The 15,361-nt window shown below is 45.4% G+C and overlaps 1 protein-coding gene across 6 annotated transcripts in view; it reads left to right on the forward strand.

Moving 5' to 3' along the window:
• The first annotated feature begins 10,996 nt into the window (after positions 1–10,996).
• Tjp1 (tight junction protein 1) overlaps positions 10,997–15,361 on the forward strand; it is a 251,979-nt gene continuing 247,614 nt past the window's right edge. For 3 of the 6 annotated variants that reach the window (XM_057755876.1, XM_057755877.1, XM_057755878.1), the window contains exon 1: positions 10,997–11,223. In XM_057755876.1, the coding sequence (XP_057611859.1) occupies positions 11,051–11,223 (173 nt within the window). In that variant the 5' untranslated portion in view covers positions 10,997–11,050. The remainder of the gene's footprint in view (positions 11,224–15,361) is intronic. The other 3 variants (XM_057755881.1, XM_057755882.1, XM_057755879.1) reach the window with 2 other exon arrangements.

Below are 15,361 nucleotides of genomic sequence, written 5' to 3' on the forward strand. Positions count from 1 at the left end.
CCATCCATCTCACTCCCTCTCTCCTCTTCCCCTCCTTCTTTCCTCCCTCCCTCCATCCCTCCACCCACCAGCTACCCACCCACCCATCCATCCACCCATCCATCCATCCATCCCACTCCCTCTCTCCTCTTTCCCCTCCTTCTTTCCTCCCTTGCTCCCTCCCTCCCTTCTCCCTTTCTCCCTCCCTCCCTCCACCCACCAGCCACCCACCCACCCATCCATCCATCCCACTCCTTCTCTCCTCTTTCCCCTCCTTCGTCCCTCCCTCCCTCCTCCCTTTCTCTCTCCCTCCCTCCCTCCACCCACCAGCTCATCCATCCATCCATCCATCCATCCATCCATCCATCCATCCCACTCCCTCTCTCCTCTTTCCCCTCCTCCCTCCCTCCCTCTCTCCCTCCCTCCCTCCCTTCCTCCCCCCTTTCTCTCTCTCTCCCTCCCATTAGCTTGCTTTCTTGTTCTTGCTCTCATTCTTTCTCTTGAGCCAAGGGCCTCATACACACTAGGAAAGTGCTCTGCCTCTGAATTGCAGCCCCAGGCTTCCGGTCAGATTTTAGTCTCAAAAGTTAGAGTGTATTTTCTATTTTATAAAGAGTTGCCTATGTTGAAAATGGCTTCACCCATCATGTTGGCTAGAACTTGCTGATGAACACGAGCCTGGGATTTTATTTTATTTTTTTTTTGAGGAACATTTTGGATTGCAGATTTGGTTTCTGTAATTATTATAAGCAGGAAGGCTGAACATATGGCTTATCCTCTAACTGGAGCATGCTTGAAAATTAAGGGAGTTATGAAAATAATCAGTAGGCATTAATATTAGGTGTAAGCTGGGGCTGTTGTGGGCAAAATGGGACATTAGGGATCTTAGAAGATTCCTATTTCTTGTGTTTCTGTTTGTGACCCTAGCTTACAGTACAGTTTCCTATTTCTTATTATAGATTGCCTATTTCTTTCCAAATAAGTTTTGGTAAGTTACATTTTAAAGGAAATTTTATATAAAATGTTTTGCTGTGAATCTTTTCAAAATAGTTTTTGCTATTTTATTTTGATGTGTGATTGTTTTTTAAAATATCTCATACATAGGTTCCCATGTCATTTTTTGTTTCTTTGTTTGCTTGTTTTGTTTTTCAAGACAGGGCTTCTCTGTGTAACAGCTCCGACTGTTCTGGAACTTGTTTTGCAGACCAAGCTGACTATGAACTCACAGAGATTCACCTTCCTCTGCCTCCGAAGTTCTGGGATTAAAGGCGTGTGCCACCATCGCCTGGCTTTCCCACATCATTTTTAGGACTCCCAGCTTAATTTTTTTTTCTAAGAACTCTGTGCAATTTGAAACCTCTGGGGTATCTTGAGACTCTATTTCTGTTTCCTTTGTATTTAACCAATATCTGTACATGAGAAAATAGGAATTCTATAACAATGAAAGGTATTACCATGTCAACTTTGTTATTTTATCCAAGTCTTCAATATCTTCACTGATCTTTGTCTGCTCTTTATATCAATAACAGAAAATAATGTAAACACTTTTTTATAGATTTGTCTGTTTCATATTGAAATTTTATCAGTGTTTGCTTTATACATCTTAAAGATATCGATATGGAATTCATAGCTTTGCAGGTCTCACACACTCCCAGCGAACTGAACTTTTTAATCAATATGAAGTAATATGTACTTCTGCAGTTTTATTTCTCCAAGCTGAGTTGTCTTAGGCTAGCTGTGTATGTTGTCCTTGGTTTAGAGTTGGCTACACTGAGTTGTCTTGGGATAGCTGTGTACGTTGTCCTTGGTTTAGAGCTGGCTAAGCTGAGTTGTTTTAGGGTAGCTGTGTATGTTTTCCTTGGTTCAGAGTTGGCTGTTCTGTCTTTCCTAATCCCTTACCTCCCAACTTCTACATTCTTCTATTGTGTTTTCAAAAAAAAAAATGTTTTGTGTAAACAGCACCTTAAGAGATATCTTTCATTTGGAGCATTTCATCCATTGACAAGAACTGTAATGAATCCTACAATATCCAGACTGTGTCATGGAATCATTCCTGAAAACACGGTTCACATTTCATGACCACTTTTTTTTTTTTAATTTTTTGAGACAAGGTTTCTCTGTAGCTTTGGAGCCTGTCCTGGAACTAGCTCTTGTAGACCAGGCTGGCCTCGAACTCACAGAGATCCGCCTGCCTCTGCCTCCCAAGTGCTGGGATTAAAGGCCTGCGCCACCACCGCCCGGCTTCATGGCCACTTTTGTCTGCAAATAGAATTTGTAGTTTTTGTTTGCTTTGCCTGTTCCATGGGTTTTCTCCTTTCTTACCTTATTTTGGACTTACTGAGTATTTTAATTATTCACATATTTTCCCTTCCAAATATTTTGAAACTTGTGCACTTTGCCAAACCCAGAAAGGCAAATACCTTGTATTCCCACTTGTATATGGAATCTAAAAAGGTCAGTCTGTAGCAATGGAGATAGTGGTTGCTATCAAAGGCCCTAGGAGGGGAAATGTGGATCAGTGGGTACAGAGTTGCATTTAGAGAGGAGGGATAAAATTTATTCATTGGCACCAAGACTGTAATTAAATGATAAGGTATTATATACTTGAAAATAGCTCAAAGGGAAGATTTAGAATGCTCTTGTCACAGAGAAATGATGTGTGTGGTATGAGAAGTACAACGGTTTGACCATTCCACAATTCAGCAACTGGACCACTGAGTGCCACGGGGTTAATTAGTGGCACTCAGTCACCAAATGGCAGACATAGATACCTACGGCACTGGCTCACTAATCGTGGCATCCCTAGAAGTGAAGTAGATTAGAAGCCTATTAAGCTTTCAAAAGAATAAAATCTAACTTGAATCACAAAACAGACTCACACCCTCTGGAGCAAGTACCAGGGTCAATTTATAGAGCCAGAAGTCATTGAATGAAAGAGAACTAGACTCCTTCAAGGAAGGATCCTGTAACATTCTACCCATCTCCCTCTAAGGGACCCATGGCCATTTACCAAGATAATGGTACATTGAGGAGGTGAAAAAAATCAGTTCTTTGGGATCCTGTTGGTTCTGAACTGACCCTAGTTCTAAAAGACCCAAAATCATCAATGGCCTCCCAGTAATAGTAGGTACTGATGGGGGTCAGGTGATCATTGCATTTCTGGAGTAAGTCTACTCCCAATGGAACCAGAGGTTTCCTAACCCCACCTCATGGCCCCTTATCCAAGTTTCAAAATGCGAAGTTGAAACAAACATCCCCGACCACAGACAGAATCCCAATTTGTTTCCCTGACATGTGAAGGGAGACTATGATGGCTACACAGGCCAAGAAGTGGGTGCCAGAACTCTCTCTACCTAGAGCAATGCTAATGTAAAAGCACCCACCCCCACCATCTTCCAGGGGGGGTGGGGTGCAGGAATTAGTTCCAACACCAAGGACCAAATGATGCAAAGGTGGCAATTTCCACCCTATCCCCATTCAGCAGTCCTGCTGGCCTGCGCAGGCAGATGGTGGATACTCATAAACTTAAGCTTAACCAGGTATTACCCCATCTGATGTTGTCTCCTTAGCAAATGTGATTTCCTTGCTTGAGCAAATTAACACACCCCCTGGGGGCTGGTATGTAGCTATTGATTTGGTAAATGCTTTTTTAATGCATCCTTATTAATGAAGACCACTAGAAGTGTTTTGCTTCCAGCTGGTAAAGTCAGTTATATGCTCCTACTACCCTGGATCAGGTCTCTATCCTGGTGTCAGAATTTAGTCCACAGGAAACCTCATTATGTTTCCCGTCACAGGACAGCACAGCGGCCCACGGCATAGATGACATTCTGCTTGTTAGATCTGGTGAATGATCTGCACTTACTGATAAGATGCTTGCATGTCAAAGGGTGATAAATAAATACTTTTTTTTAAAAAAAAATTCAGATGTCTTCTACCTTAGTGAAATTTCAGTTTCTGCCAGGTAGACACATTGAGGTGTCTTCAAAGATGAAGCTTGTGTGTTGCTTATGCATCCTTCTATAAGCAAAGTGATAAAATGCCCAGTGAGTGTGCCTTTGGAAGAGAACGCCTGCTCATGCATGCCTGCTGCTCCAGCCCACTTACTGAGTATTGCAAAAGGTTGTTAGTTTTGAGTGGGGCTGGGCACACTCCAGGCTGCCAAGCACGCCACTCTGTCACTTTGCTTTGCCACACCACACAGCAGGTGCAACCATGCTGGAAAGTTTTGGTGGCAGGGAAGAAGGCTACTTGAAGCTTTTGGCAAGTGCTGAAAGGTGAGCTCGAATCTTGGAACAGAGACTGCTGTGCTCTGCCGACAACTGTTCCCTTTTGGAGAAGGAGATTCTTGCCCAGCTGTTGTGTAGAGCACTTACCGGAGTCACCAAGCTACCACGTGACCTAAGCTAGCTATCCTCAGCTGAGTGTGGTCTGATCATGAAGTCATGCAGGCGAGTGCACACGGTAACATTCCATCACGAAATGGACCTGAGTCTGGGCACAAATAAGTCATGTGAGAAGTACCCAGTGTCTGTAGTTCCCCCCTCCTGATGCCCTGCCTCTTCTTCCAGCCATAACTGTGACTGCGTAAGAAGTCTTACAGTTAGCAGACATGAAGAGCAGACTTAGGTCTAATTATGGAGTTATGTGTGACAGATAGTCACCACCAAAGAGTACACCATGGTACTAGAGCCCCTTTCTGGGGCATCTGTGTATAGGAAAATACTCCCACTGAGCAAAGAGCTGAGCAATGCCCCTGGCTGCTCATTTTACATGAAAGAAGTGGCCAGATATATACTGACTTTTGGCTTGTGGCAAATGGTTTGGTTGATGAGACTTGTGTGAAATCTGGCTAGAAAGTTGATGACAAGAAGGTATTTGTGACCTGAAGAACGATCGCCAAAGAATGAAAAGCAAAGGAGGCTTTTAATACCAAGTGACTAAGACGGTGTGTTCTGTGGAAATAAGTCAGTCTCTTTCCCCAGTCTCTGTGGTCATTGCCAGTGAGCTCAGGAACAAAGTGGCTGTAGGCCAGAAACAGGGGCTACGCATGGACTCCATGTGTACTTCCACTCATCAAGACTGTTGTGGCTTCCATTATTGCCAAGTCCCCAATCTTCTTGCAGCAGAACAACACTGACCCCAAATATGAAACCATTCCTGATGTGGGATTCCCCTCTGTGTGCTGTGAATACCATTGGTTAATAAAGAAGCTGCTTTGGGCCTATTGCATGCAGCGTAGTATAGGGCAAGGAGGGAATTCCAAGCAGATAGAGGAGGAGAGAGTAGACTGAGTTAAGGAGAAGCCATGCAACCTCACAGTAGACAAACACCAAATACCAGATGGAACTTTACTGGTAGGCTGCAACCACATGGAAACACACATATTAATAGAAATGGGTTAATTTAAAATGTAAGAGCTAGCTAGAAATACTCTTAAGCTAATGGTCAAAAAGTACAGCAAATAATATAGTTTTGGGGTCCGGGCAGCCAGAAACGAATGAGCAACCTCCAACTTCACATTCCCTGGGACGATTATCCAGCTACTTGGTGGCAGGTTAACTTTATTAAGAGTCTTCCACAGTGGAGGAAGAATGTTTTGTTCTGAGTAGAATAGATAATTAGTCTGAACATGGATCTATCTCCCTACACAGTGCTTCTGTGAAAACTACAATTGCGGACTTACAGAACACCTTCTCCACAGTCCTGGGAGACTCGTCGCTTTGCCTTTGAGCAAGGAACTCACAGGCAGCAAAGGAGTAATAGCAACCCGCCCGCTGGATTTACCATGTTCTCCATGACTTAGTCAAAATGCCATGAACTCATAACTTACTGACTACAGAGTTTTGTTTTTTACAGTCCTGGAGGCTGAGAAGTCCAAAATCAAGTCATTGGAGAGTGAGGTTTGGTGAGAGCCTACTGGTGGTTCATGCCCAAGTGGTAGAAGGGGAACACAGCTTTTTATGACACCAACTTTATTTGGGAAAATTTAACCTAATCACCCCCCAAAAACAAAGGTATCACCATTAAAGGACATTCACTAATATATACATTTTGGGGACACACATTCAAACTCTAGCATCTATCTTGATAGAATGTTGGATATTTTTAAATATTATAATGAAACATCTATGTGGGAATGACTTGTCCAACTGAGCAAAGTTCTCAGAAAGCTACCAATGTTTTAGACTAGCATCCAGCAAAGGTTGCCATCTTCCAGAACCAAGATTTGTAGGTCCAAGAATCGTGGGAAAGAAATCAACTCCTGTAGTGGAAGACTGCTTGTTGGTTCCCGGATGCCCAGCTAGCTTAGACCCAAAATTAATCACACAGAAACTGTATTATTTAAATCACTGCTTGGCCCATTAGCTCTAGCTTCTTATTAACTCTTATATTAATTTAACCCATTTCTAGTAATATGTGTATTGCCACAAGGCTGTCTGTGGCTTACCAGCAAAGTTTCAGGATATCTGACTCTTACAGTAGCTCCATGGTGTCTCTCTGACTCTGCCCTTCTTTCTCCCAGCATTCAGTTTAGTCTTCCCCACCTAGCTCTGTTCTGCCCTATCAGGCCAATTTCTTTATTCATTAATCAATAAAAGCAACACATAGACAGAATAACTTCCCACACCAAACTCCCAGTGCATCCTTGGGAAAAAAAAATTTGCCCCCTGTTCCTAAAGGCAGGTGCTCCATTGTCTCAGAGGCCTTTACACCAAAGAAAGAAGTGCTTTGATCAGGAGCCATAAAAAAAAAAAAAAAAAAAAAAAAAAAAAAAAAAAAAAAAAAAAAAAAGTTCTATTAGGCTGAAAAAGCAGGCACTTTGAACTACTCACGCCTTAGAATCGGTGAAGAGAGGAGTTATTGAGCTGGGTGGAAGTGGTTAATGCTGACTCCCAGCTCAGACTGGGGACCCATGATGCTTATTACAATGGAGGTGAGGAAGAGGGCATCTGAAATAAAGCCTTCCCTCCAAGCAGCTCGCAGTGTCACTATAGTGATTAAAGCCGATGGAGAACTAGACCCCAGCTAAGGTAGGGCTACTAATGGTCCAGACCCTTTAGAATGAAGGTGTGGGTCATTCGATGAAGGACCACATTCATGCAAGTTTCATCATATTGTTGGGCTCAGTCACATGCTTCTTATTCCTGACTGTGATGCTTGCTTGGTAGATTGACCCCTTCATTTTATCCAATGCCTTTATTTCTTCCTGTAACAACTTTGTTCCTGGTAGCTTGTTTTGTCTGGTATTCACACTTCCCACCCAGGTCCTTTATTACTATGTGCATAGACTGTGTTTTTCTAGTTCCTCTTCTTTTAACTCATTTGTATCTTTCAAACGTGTCTTTTGCTGACAGATTGGAGAAGAGAGGATGGAGGTTGGGCAAGTCAAAATGCCATAAACCTCATCACTCTCCCCAAGTTCAGTAGTTTTTTTGTTGTTGTTGGTTTTTTGTTGTGTACATCACTCACCACAAAGTAGTGTTTCACCAAACACCCCACAAACAGCAAAAGTCATGCAAAAGGGCAAGCAAATAGAAAGAAATGGTGGCTGTTTGCCAGTGGGGAGGGTGATGTTGGGCATGACAGTCCCCAGGAAACAGCAGGCGGAGGCAGGAGTATTGTAATGGAATTTAGCAAGCACCTGTCTCAAAATGACAACATGGGAGTGTAGCTCAGTGACAGACCGTTCGCCTGCCATGCACTAGCCCCAGGTGTGAGGTGTGATCCTCAGCACTGCTCCAAGGCCCTCTCTTGCTTCTCTCTCTCTCTCTCTCTCTCTCTCTCTCTCTCTCTCTCTCTCTCTCTCTCTCTCTCTCTCTGTGTGTGTGTGTGTGCATTTTAAGGGCTGGAGACCTACCAGTTTCTTATTTTCTGTGAGAGCTAAAAGCCCTGAACAGATGGAGGTGAAATGGATATAGATTTGCTTTCCTACCTGAGTGTGAAGTAATGTTGGGAGCCCAAACCACAGGAAAATTGATGTGTGCTAATCTTACATCCCAAACTCGAAACTAAAGGGGGAGACCCTGTGGAAGGCGAAGGTTAACATTTGATATATCTTCCTGATGGGCATTACAGGCAACTTGTTCCTGGTACTCGTCACATGTGCATTATGCACACCACACACACACACACACACACACACACACACACAAACGGTTTGGGCTGCGCAGAAATGCCCAGTATCAGCACCAGTCCCTCAAAGCATGGTTCAGATTTCAATTCCAGGACACATTAACTCTGAGCAAATGCATCTGACACAGACTCTGCTCTTGGTCATTCTGTTCACAGTCTATTCAATGGCATCATAATCAGTGATTAATCACAGCGGATTATTTGTGAGTGTGTGTGTTGCATACCATATGTGGCAGTGTGAATGATAATGCCCTCATAGGCTCATATATTAGAAGCCTTGGTCCCCAAGCTTGTGGGAAGGATCAGGAGGTGTGACCTTGTTGAAGGAAGTTTGTCACTGGGGGTGGGCTTGGAGGTTTCAAAAGCCCATGACAGTCTCAGTACTCTCTTTCTGCCTCACTCTTGTCTCAAGATGTGTGCTCTCAGTTACCATGCCTGTCTGCCTGCTGCCATGCTCCCTCCCATGATGAGACTCACCGTCTGAAACTGTAAGGAAGCCCCCAATTAAATGCTTCCTTTTATAAGTTGCCTAGGTCATGGTGTTTCGTCATGGGGCTAGAAAGGTGACGAGACACCACACCTGTGCGCAGCCTTTGCATCTGGTGACCCACTCCATCACTCTCCATCTTGCTCCCTTGAGACAGGGTTTCTCAGTGAACCCAGAGTTTTCTGGGTTTTGTCTAGACTAATGAGTAGCAAACCCTATGGATCTTCCAGTCCCACCCTCTACCGCTGGGATTCTGGGGTGAGAGGGTCAAAACTTCTGTGTGTGGGGAGGTGTGGGGGGTATCCAAACCCAAGTCATCTGGGTTAAGAGTGCTTGTATCCACGGATCCACTTCCCCAGACCCACGGAGGTTCTTGCTTGACCACTGGACACCTGCTGTTGGGTTAAGCTGCTCACAGCAAGCTGCCATTTCTTGCTGCAGTTGAGCCATGCAGCATTGCATAAAACTGGAAAGAAGAAATTTACCAACAAAGATGAAGGTTCAGCAAAGAAACAAGTCCAGCGACTTCAGGCGGAGTCTCTTACATAAAGGGAAGTTCAGAAGAAACTTCTGTGGCAACCGTGGTAGGAACAGTACTCTCCAGGGGCCACAGAGGGAGGTCAGGAGAACTTACTTAGTGAGGGTAGGAAGTCAAGTAAGGAGTGCTGTGTAGCCAGGCACGCTAGCATACACCTGTAATCCCACCACTTAGAGGCCAAGGCAGGGGGATTGGCTTGAGTTCAAGGTCAGTCTGGACGAGAGCGAGCTCTTGCCTTGAACAAGAAACAAGCAAGAACAGAAGCAAAATTAAAGAACCTTGTTCTAATTTGTGTTCTGTTGCTGTGAAAAACACTGACCAAAAGCAACTTGGGGAGGGAAGGGTGTCTTTAAGTTTGCAATTTCACATCACAGTCCATTACTGACGGGAGTCAGGGCAGGAACTCAAGGTAGGGACCTGGAGACAGAAACTGAAGCAGAAGCCACAGAAGAGTGGCTTGTGCTTCGAGGCTTACTCTGCCTGCTTTCTTATTTATCCCGTGACCACCTATCCAGAGGTGGCACCACCCACAGTGGGCCAGGCCCTCTCATAGCAAGCACTACTCAAGAAAACGCCCACACTGACATACCCACAGGCCAGCCTGGTGGAGGCAACTCCTCAGCTGGGGTTCCCTCTTCCCAAGCGATGTTAATTTAGATTAACTTGAGAAAAACTAACCAGCATAAATGTTATGACAAAAAGAATGAGGACATAGTAGAGGAAATAAAACGGCCGAAAACCCCAAAATTATGTGAAAGGACCGCTGAGATCCTGCATGGTAGCAGCCCAAAGGATAAAACACTGACAGGAATCCTAACGTGAGAATTTGCCGAAGCGCCGAAAAGATACTATGTGAGTACATAGTGCCCGTGAGGTCAAGCAAAGTTCAGCTCACCCTCAATAGCGTGCCTTTCGTGTGTGTGTGTGTGTGTGTGTGTGTGTGTGTGTGTGTGTGTGTTTGTGGGGGGGGGAGGGAGAGGGAGAGAGAGAGAGAGAGAGAGAGAGAGAGAGAGAGAGAGAGAGAGAGAGCGAGAGAGCACCATGCGGGGGTCAGAGGTGATTCAAGTGTCTTCCTCCAATCACTGTCCATCTTCGTTTAGACGGGTCTCTCGCTGATTTGGCGAGACCGGCTGACAAGACCATTTTTTACAGCGGTGCTGGGGATGGAACTCGGGTCCTTAATGCTTCTGCAGCAAGTACTTGACTTACTGAAGCCCCTGGCCAGCTCCACCCCCTTCTGGTGCTCTCAGGACAGCTCCGGATGCAGAGAGAAAATTACAGGCATGTTACCTGCATATGTTGCTTTTAATTCTTAATGTTTGCAATATTTGAAATCATAGTATAAAATGCATCTGATGTCTACTTTTTTTCTTTTCCCTATACATAGTCCCACAATAAGTTTAAAGGTCATGGAACAAACTCAACTTTTCACAACTGATTATTTGCCCGACTCCAGTATTTCCACTATCTAGAACTAATTGCATTCCCCCCATGTATAACATTGTATAACCTATATGCAACGCACCGCGTAGAACTATAAAATTGTCAGTCACATCAGGGCAGAAAATAAAACACTTAGAGACAAACCACGAAGTGGTAATCATATACAATTTTTTTCCTGCTCTGAAATTTTTTACGGCCATAATTAACTGAAAATGAGCTTCCAGCCCCTGGGGAAACTGAGGCACGTGGGTGCAGACCTGCGCGTTGCGAGGCTCGCTTAGCGCCGCCTCCAGGCCGCGCCCGCCGGTGCGCAGCGGTGCCGAGCTCGCGCGGGGCGGCGGAGAGCGGGCGGAGGGCGCGCACGGCGGCGGTACCGGGCCACGCACAGCGGCGCGAGCGGGCCACGCACGGCGGCAGGAGCGGGAGCGGGGCGCGCGGCGGGGCGGCGGATGGCCCAGAGCTGATCTATGCGGCGCTTGGAGGGGCTGTGTCTGCGGCGGCGGCGGCGGCGGCGGGGCCCTGCCCGCGAGCGGAGCGGGGACAAGATGAAGTACCAGAAATACCTGACGGTGCTGCAGATGGCCATCGGCGTCACCCCGTCCAATCGCGGCAGTCTCCTGCCGCTCAAGAGGAAGCTGTGGTAAGGACTCGGGGCTGGGGCGCGCCAACAGGGTAATGGGGATACCAGAGGAGCACAGAGACAGGGGCGCCGGGGGCAGGGCCGGGGCGCGTGGACAGGGGACAGGGGCGCAGGAGCAGGGCGGGGGCGCGGGGCCTGGCAGCGGTGGGGCGCGGAGCTAGCGGAGCAGCCATCGCCCAGCGCCCGGGCCGCGCGCCGCGCTCCTGCAGGCGACTCCGAGAGCGCGCGAGGAGGGAGCGGCTGGGACCCCGCGCCCCGCATCCTGGCCTCGCTGGGGCTCTTCTTCCCCTGGGCGCCGGCGAGTGCTGCTGAGTGAAAATTGCACGCCGCCGAGCTCTGCAGCAGACCGCGACCTAGCTCTGCAATCCCTTGGTTCTTGTCGGTGCGTCTTCTGTTATTTCCCCGAATGCACCTGCTGTTGGGCGCATAGTAAAAGATGAGCAGTTCCCACGCTAAAGGGAGGAAGTTGTGATGTTACCGTCGTTTTGTCGAGGACTGTCATTTTATCTCTACGGTATCTGCTTCCTCCGACCTGGAAGCTGTTATCGAGGTAATTGAAAAGAACACCGGATTAAGTGAAAATGTCTAGGAATTATTCAGATCTGGTTCACACAGTCGTTTATCCTTAGGTTGCATGTTGTATGTATTAGCATCTAAATATGCTGCATGGGCTCCCATTGCCACCTGGGCATTCCATTGGCTGGAGATACAGGCTTAAGATTCAACCACAAAAGAAATAAGAAAGGAAAAGTAGTGGGGTCGGGAACCAGTAATTGAGAGAGTCAATGACCATTTTAATTTGAAAATTATTAGTCAGTGCTGAGTATAGGATATAAATATTTTTATTTAGCTGTTCGATTCTATTGGCTATAGGGTAATGTAATCCTAAGTAGTGAAATCTGAAATGAGGCTGCTTTTTTGAAGTGGAGAAGTAACTTCTGCTGTATAAAGCCTGAAACAATGCTTCCAAGTCTATAGGGGTTGATCAATCGAGGAATGTAGGTTAAAAAAAAAAAAAAAGAATTCCAATAGCGGTCAATAGTGAAGGAAAGACTGTAATTGTGGGTGTGGGTGCAGAGTTCAAATTTCCCCTGTGCCACTTACAGTGTGACCTTCAGCAAGTTATTGTCATGCCTGTTTCTCCCTGGGTAAGCTGAGACTCTTATCTCTCTATGATGTTACACAGACCATCTCTGATGTCCAATCAGCCTGCTCCTACTGCTGTGCTGGGTGAGCAACACACACTTAGAAAATGTTAGCGTCTTCTAGTCGTCCCCCTCACACCCCCCCCCCACACTATTTGTTAAAGACAAACTTTTGACACTTGCTTACCAGCCGAGGGCAGCTCACAGAAGGCTAGACTGGTAAGGCTGGCAACAGTTGAATTCAGATGTGTCCTTGGTGGCCTGGCTGTGGTGGCACGTGCCTTTAATTCCAGCACAAGGGAGGCAGAGACAGGTGGATCTCTGAGTTCAAGGCCAACCTGGTCTACAGAACAAGTTCCAGTATCACCAGTGCTATGCAGAGAAACCTGGTCTTTAAAAAAAAAAAAAAAAAAAAAAAAAAAAAAAAAAAAAAAGGCAAAGAAAATCGATGTGTCCTTGGGGAAAGGGGGTGAGGATCCAGTAGAGCATTTACCCAACACATACAAGAACCTGGACTTGAGTCCAAGCACTGAAATAAAATGTCGGTGGAAGACGATTTTTAGCAAATAGGGTCATTCTTAGGCAGAGCAGGGTGGTAAGTGCCCTTAATTCCATCACTTGGAATGCCAAGGCAATAATATCATGAGTTCAAAGCCAACCTGAGGCCCCATCACAAAAACAAACAAATAACAACAACAAAAGCTTGCAAGATGGCTCATTGTGTAAAGATGCTTGCCTCCAAGAGTTGTCGGGTTTGGACTCTCTCTCTCACACACACACTCTTTCTCTCTCTCTCTCTCTTTCTCTCTCTCTCTCTCTCTCTCTCTCTCACATACACACAGAGAGTAAGTTAAAAAAAAAACAAGTAGGTCGGGGGCTGGAGAGATGTCTCAGAGGTTAAGAGCACCAACTCTTCTTCCAGAGGTCCTGAGTTCAATTCCCAGTAACCACATGGTGGCTCACAGCCATCTATAATGAGATCTGGTTCCCTCTTCTGGCATGCAAGCATACATGGAAGGAATGTTGTATACATAAAAATAAAATTAAAAAAAAAACCAAGTAGGTCACTCTTGGCTGTATTGATGGCATACAGGAAGAAAATATGTCAACACCACCAGCAGGTACTTTAGCCTGCATTTCTTTTATGCATTTAACTGATGAAACAAATAAATATCTTGCTGATTTTTCATATAGATTCTCTGTCTCTCTACAAGAATATGAATTACACAGAGGACGGTTTTTCTTAATTTAATCCATTGCTAAATCGCTTACAAATGCTCTCTGGCCCCAAATAGCTTCTCAATAAGTATTAGGTGAATAAATATGTGAATTCTTTGGAGCAGCTCTGGGAATCAAACCTGGAATCTCACATGCTAGGCAAGATGTCTACTACTTGGTTACATCCTCAGTCTAGTAAATGAATTCTTAATTAGGCATGGTTAAGGAGGACATTTAAAAGTCATTTTCTTGATGCTTCATGCGAACTGGAGAAGCTGCTAGGCATGGACATCAGCATTTGATGCAGTTGATTCTCTCTCATCACTGGATGGCTGCCTCTGAAGATACAGGCCCCAGACACAGAGTCTGTGAAGACACGACTCAGAAATAAAATCCAAGTGATTTCTGTACTCCAGCAATTCACAGTAAGGGCCAAGTGTAAATCAGGGGCAGGCATAAAAACCGTCTTACTAAGAGATGGCCTACAAAAAGCTGCTGCATTTCATATCAACTTCTCCGTGTTAAAAAAAAAAGCAAAACAAAAACATTTCTGTTTCCATTTAATGCTAGTTTTCAAAGACTCATCTTATTTCTGCAGTGACAAACTGAAGAGCATAAGACACAAAAAACTCTGGGGTAGGTGACACTTTTCAAAACATACATAATTCTTCTTTTAGCATTTATTTAGTGTGTGTGTGTGTGTGTGTGTGTGTGGGTTCTCTCTTTCTACATGTGGATCATGGGATCGAACTCAGGTAATCAGGCTTGGCAGTCCTTGAGACCAGAGCATCTTGTTCAGGTAAGCCCTGACTCCATTAATGAATGTCTGCAAGGGACAAAAGAGGAGACGAGGGACACAGAGGAATAGGCCCTGTGAGAACAGAGTCGTCTCACCGCCCTACCCTCTTTTAAGTTGGAGAATATTGTGCTACCCAATTCATGTATCCAGTTTTTCTTCCGGAATTTTCTTCTAGATAGTATTTCATTTTGTCAGGGTCTTGTAGCAATTGCCAGAGAAGATAGTGTTCAGTGTTACAGTGTTGCCTTGGGAGAAGACAAATCTCAACTCCAGAGTGGTAGATGGGAACTTACAGGGATTCCAGCAGCGTAGCCAAACTTTGGAAGGCGCCAGCATCTGCCCACTTACAACATGTGAGTTTTACTATAAAAAATTTGCATGCATGAAGACTTGTGCCAAGATATTTATGAAAGTGTGTGTGCTTCTTGTCCCCCACCCCCACCCCTTGAATGGTTCCGTTCTGTGTGAAAAGATTTTATGTTTGCTAAGCTTCTGCCGGCGTGAAGGACAGAGGGAGTGATCTCATGATTTGTTCCCGTATTTCTGTCTAGTTTGGGTGTTTGTGGTTATCAGCTTTTCTTTGTGGGGTGCCCTTCTCTTCGTCTTACCGGTTCTGCAAATGTTTCAGGGAGTGTCGTATTTGTGCACCGATGAAGGTGAAAACCCAAACCTATGGCCTCCCATTGGAGGCTCATCCCTTCCTCTTAGATTCTAGAAACAGGAAGTGAGAGTGTTTTCAGTGGTCTGTTCAAAATCATTGCTGTTGTTATGGTTTGGGTAAAAAGTGCGCCCCTTCCCTAATAATCATGGTTGAAGGCCTTCTCAGGCCAGCTGTGGGAGCTAATCATTGGCAGGTGATTGGATGGTACGGTCTCTGATCCCATCTGTGAACTCCTCTATTGTCAGACTTAACATTTGATGGGATTATTGGGGAGTGATAGAAACTTCTAGAACAGGAAGTGGAGAGCGAGTTGAA

Source organism: Chionomys nivalis, chromosome 23, assembly GCF_950005125.1.
Source record: "Chionomys nivalis chromosome 23, mChiNiv1.1, whole genome shotgun sequence".
Lineage (NCBI taxonomy): Eukaryota > Metazoa > Chordata > Mammalia > Rodentia > Cricetidae > Chionomys > Chionomys nivalis.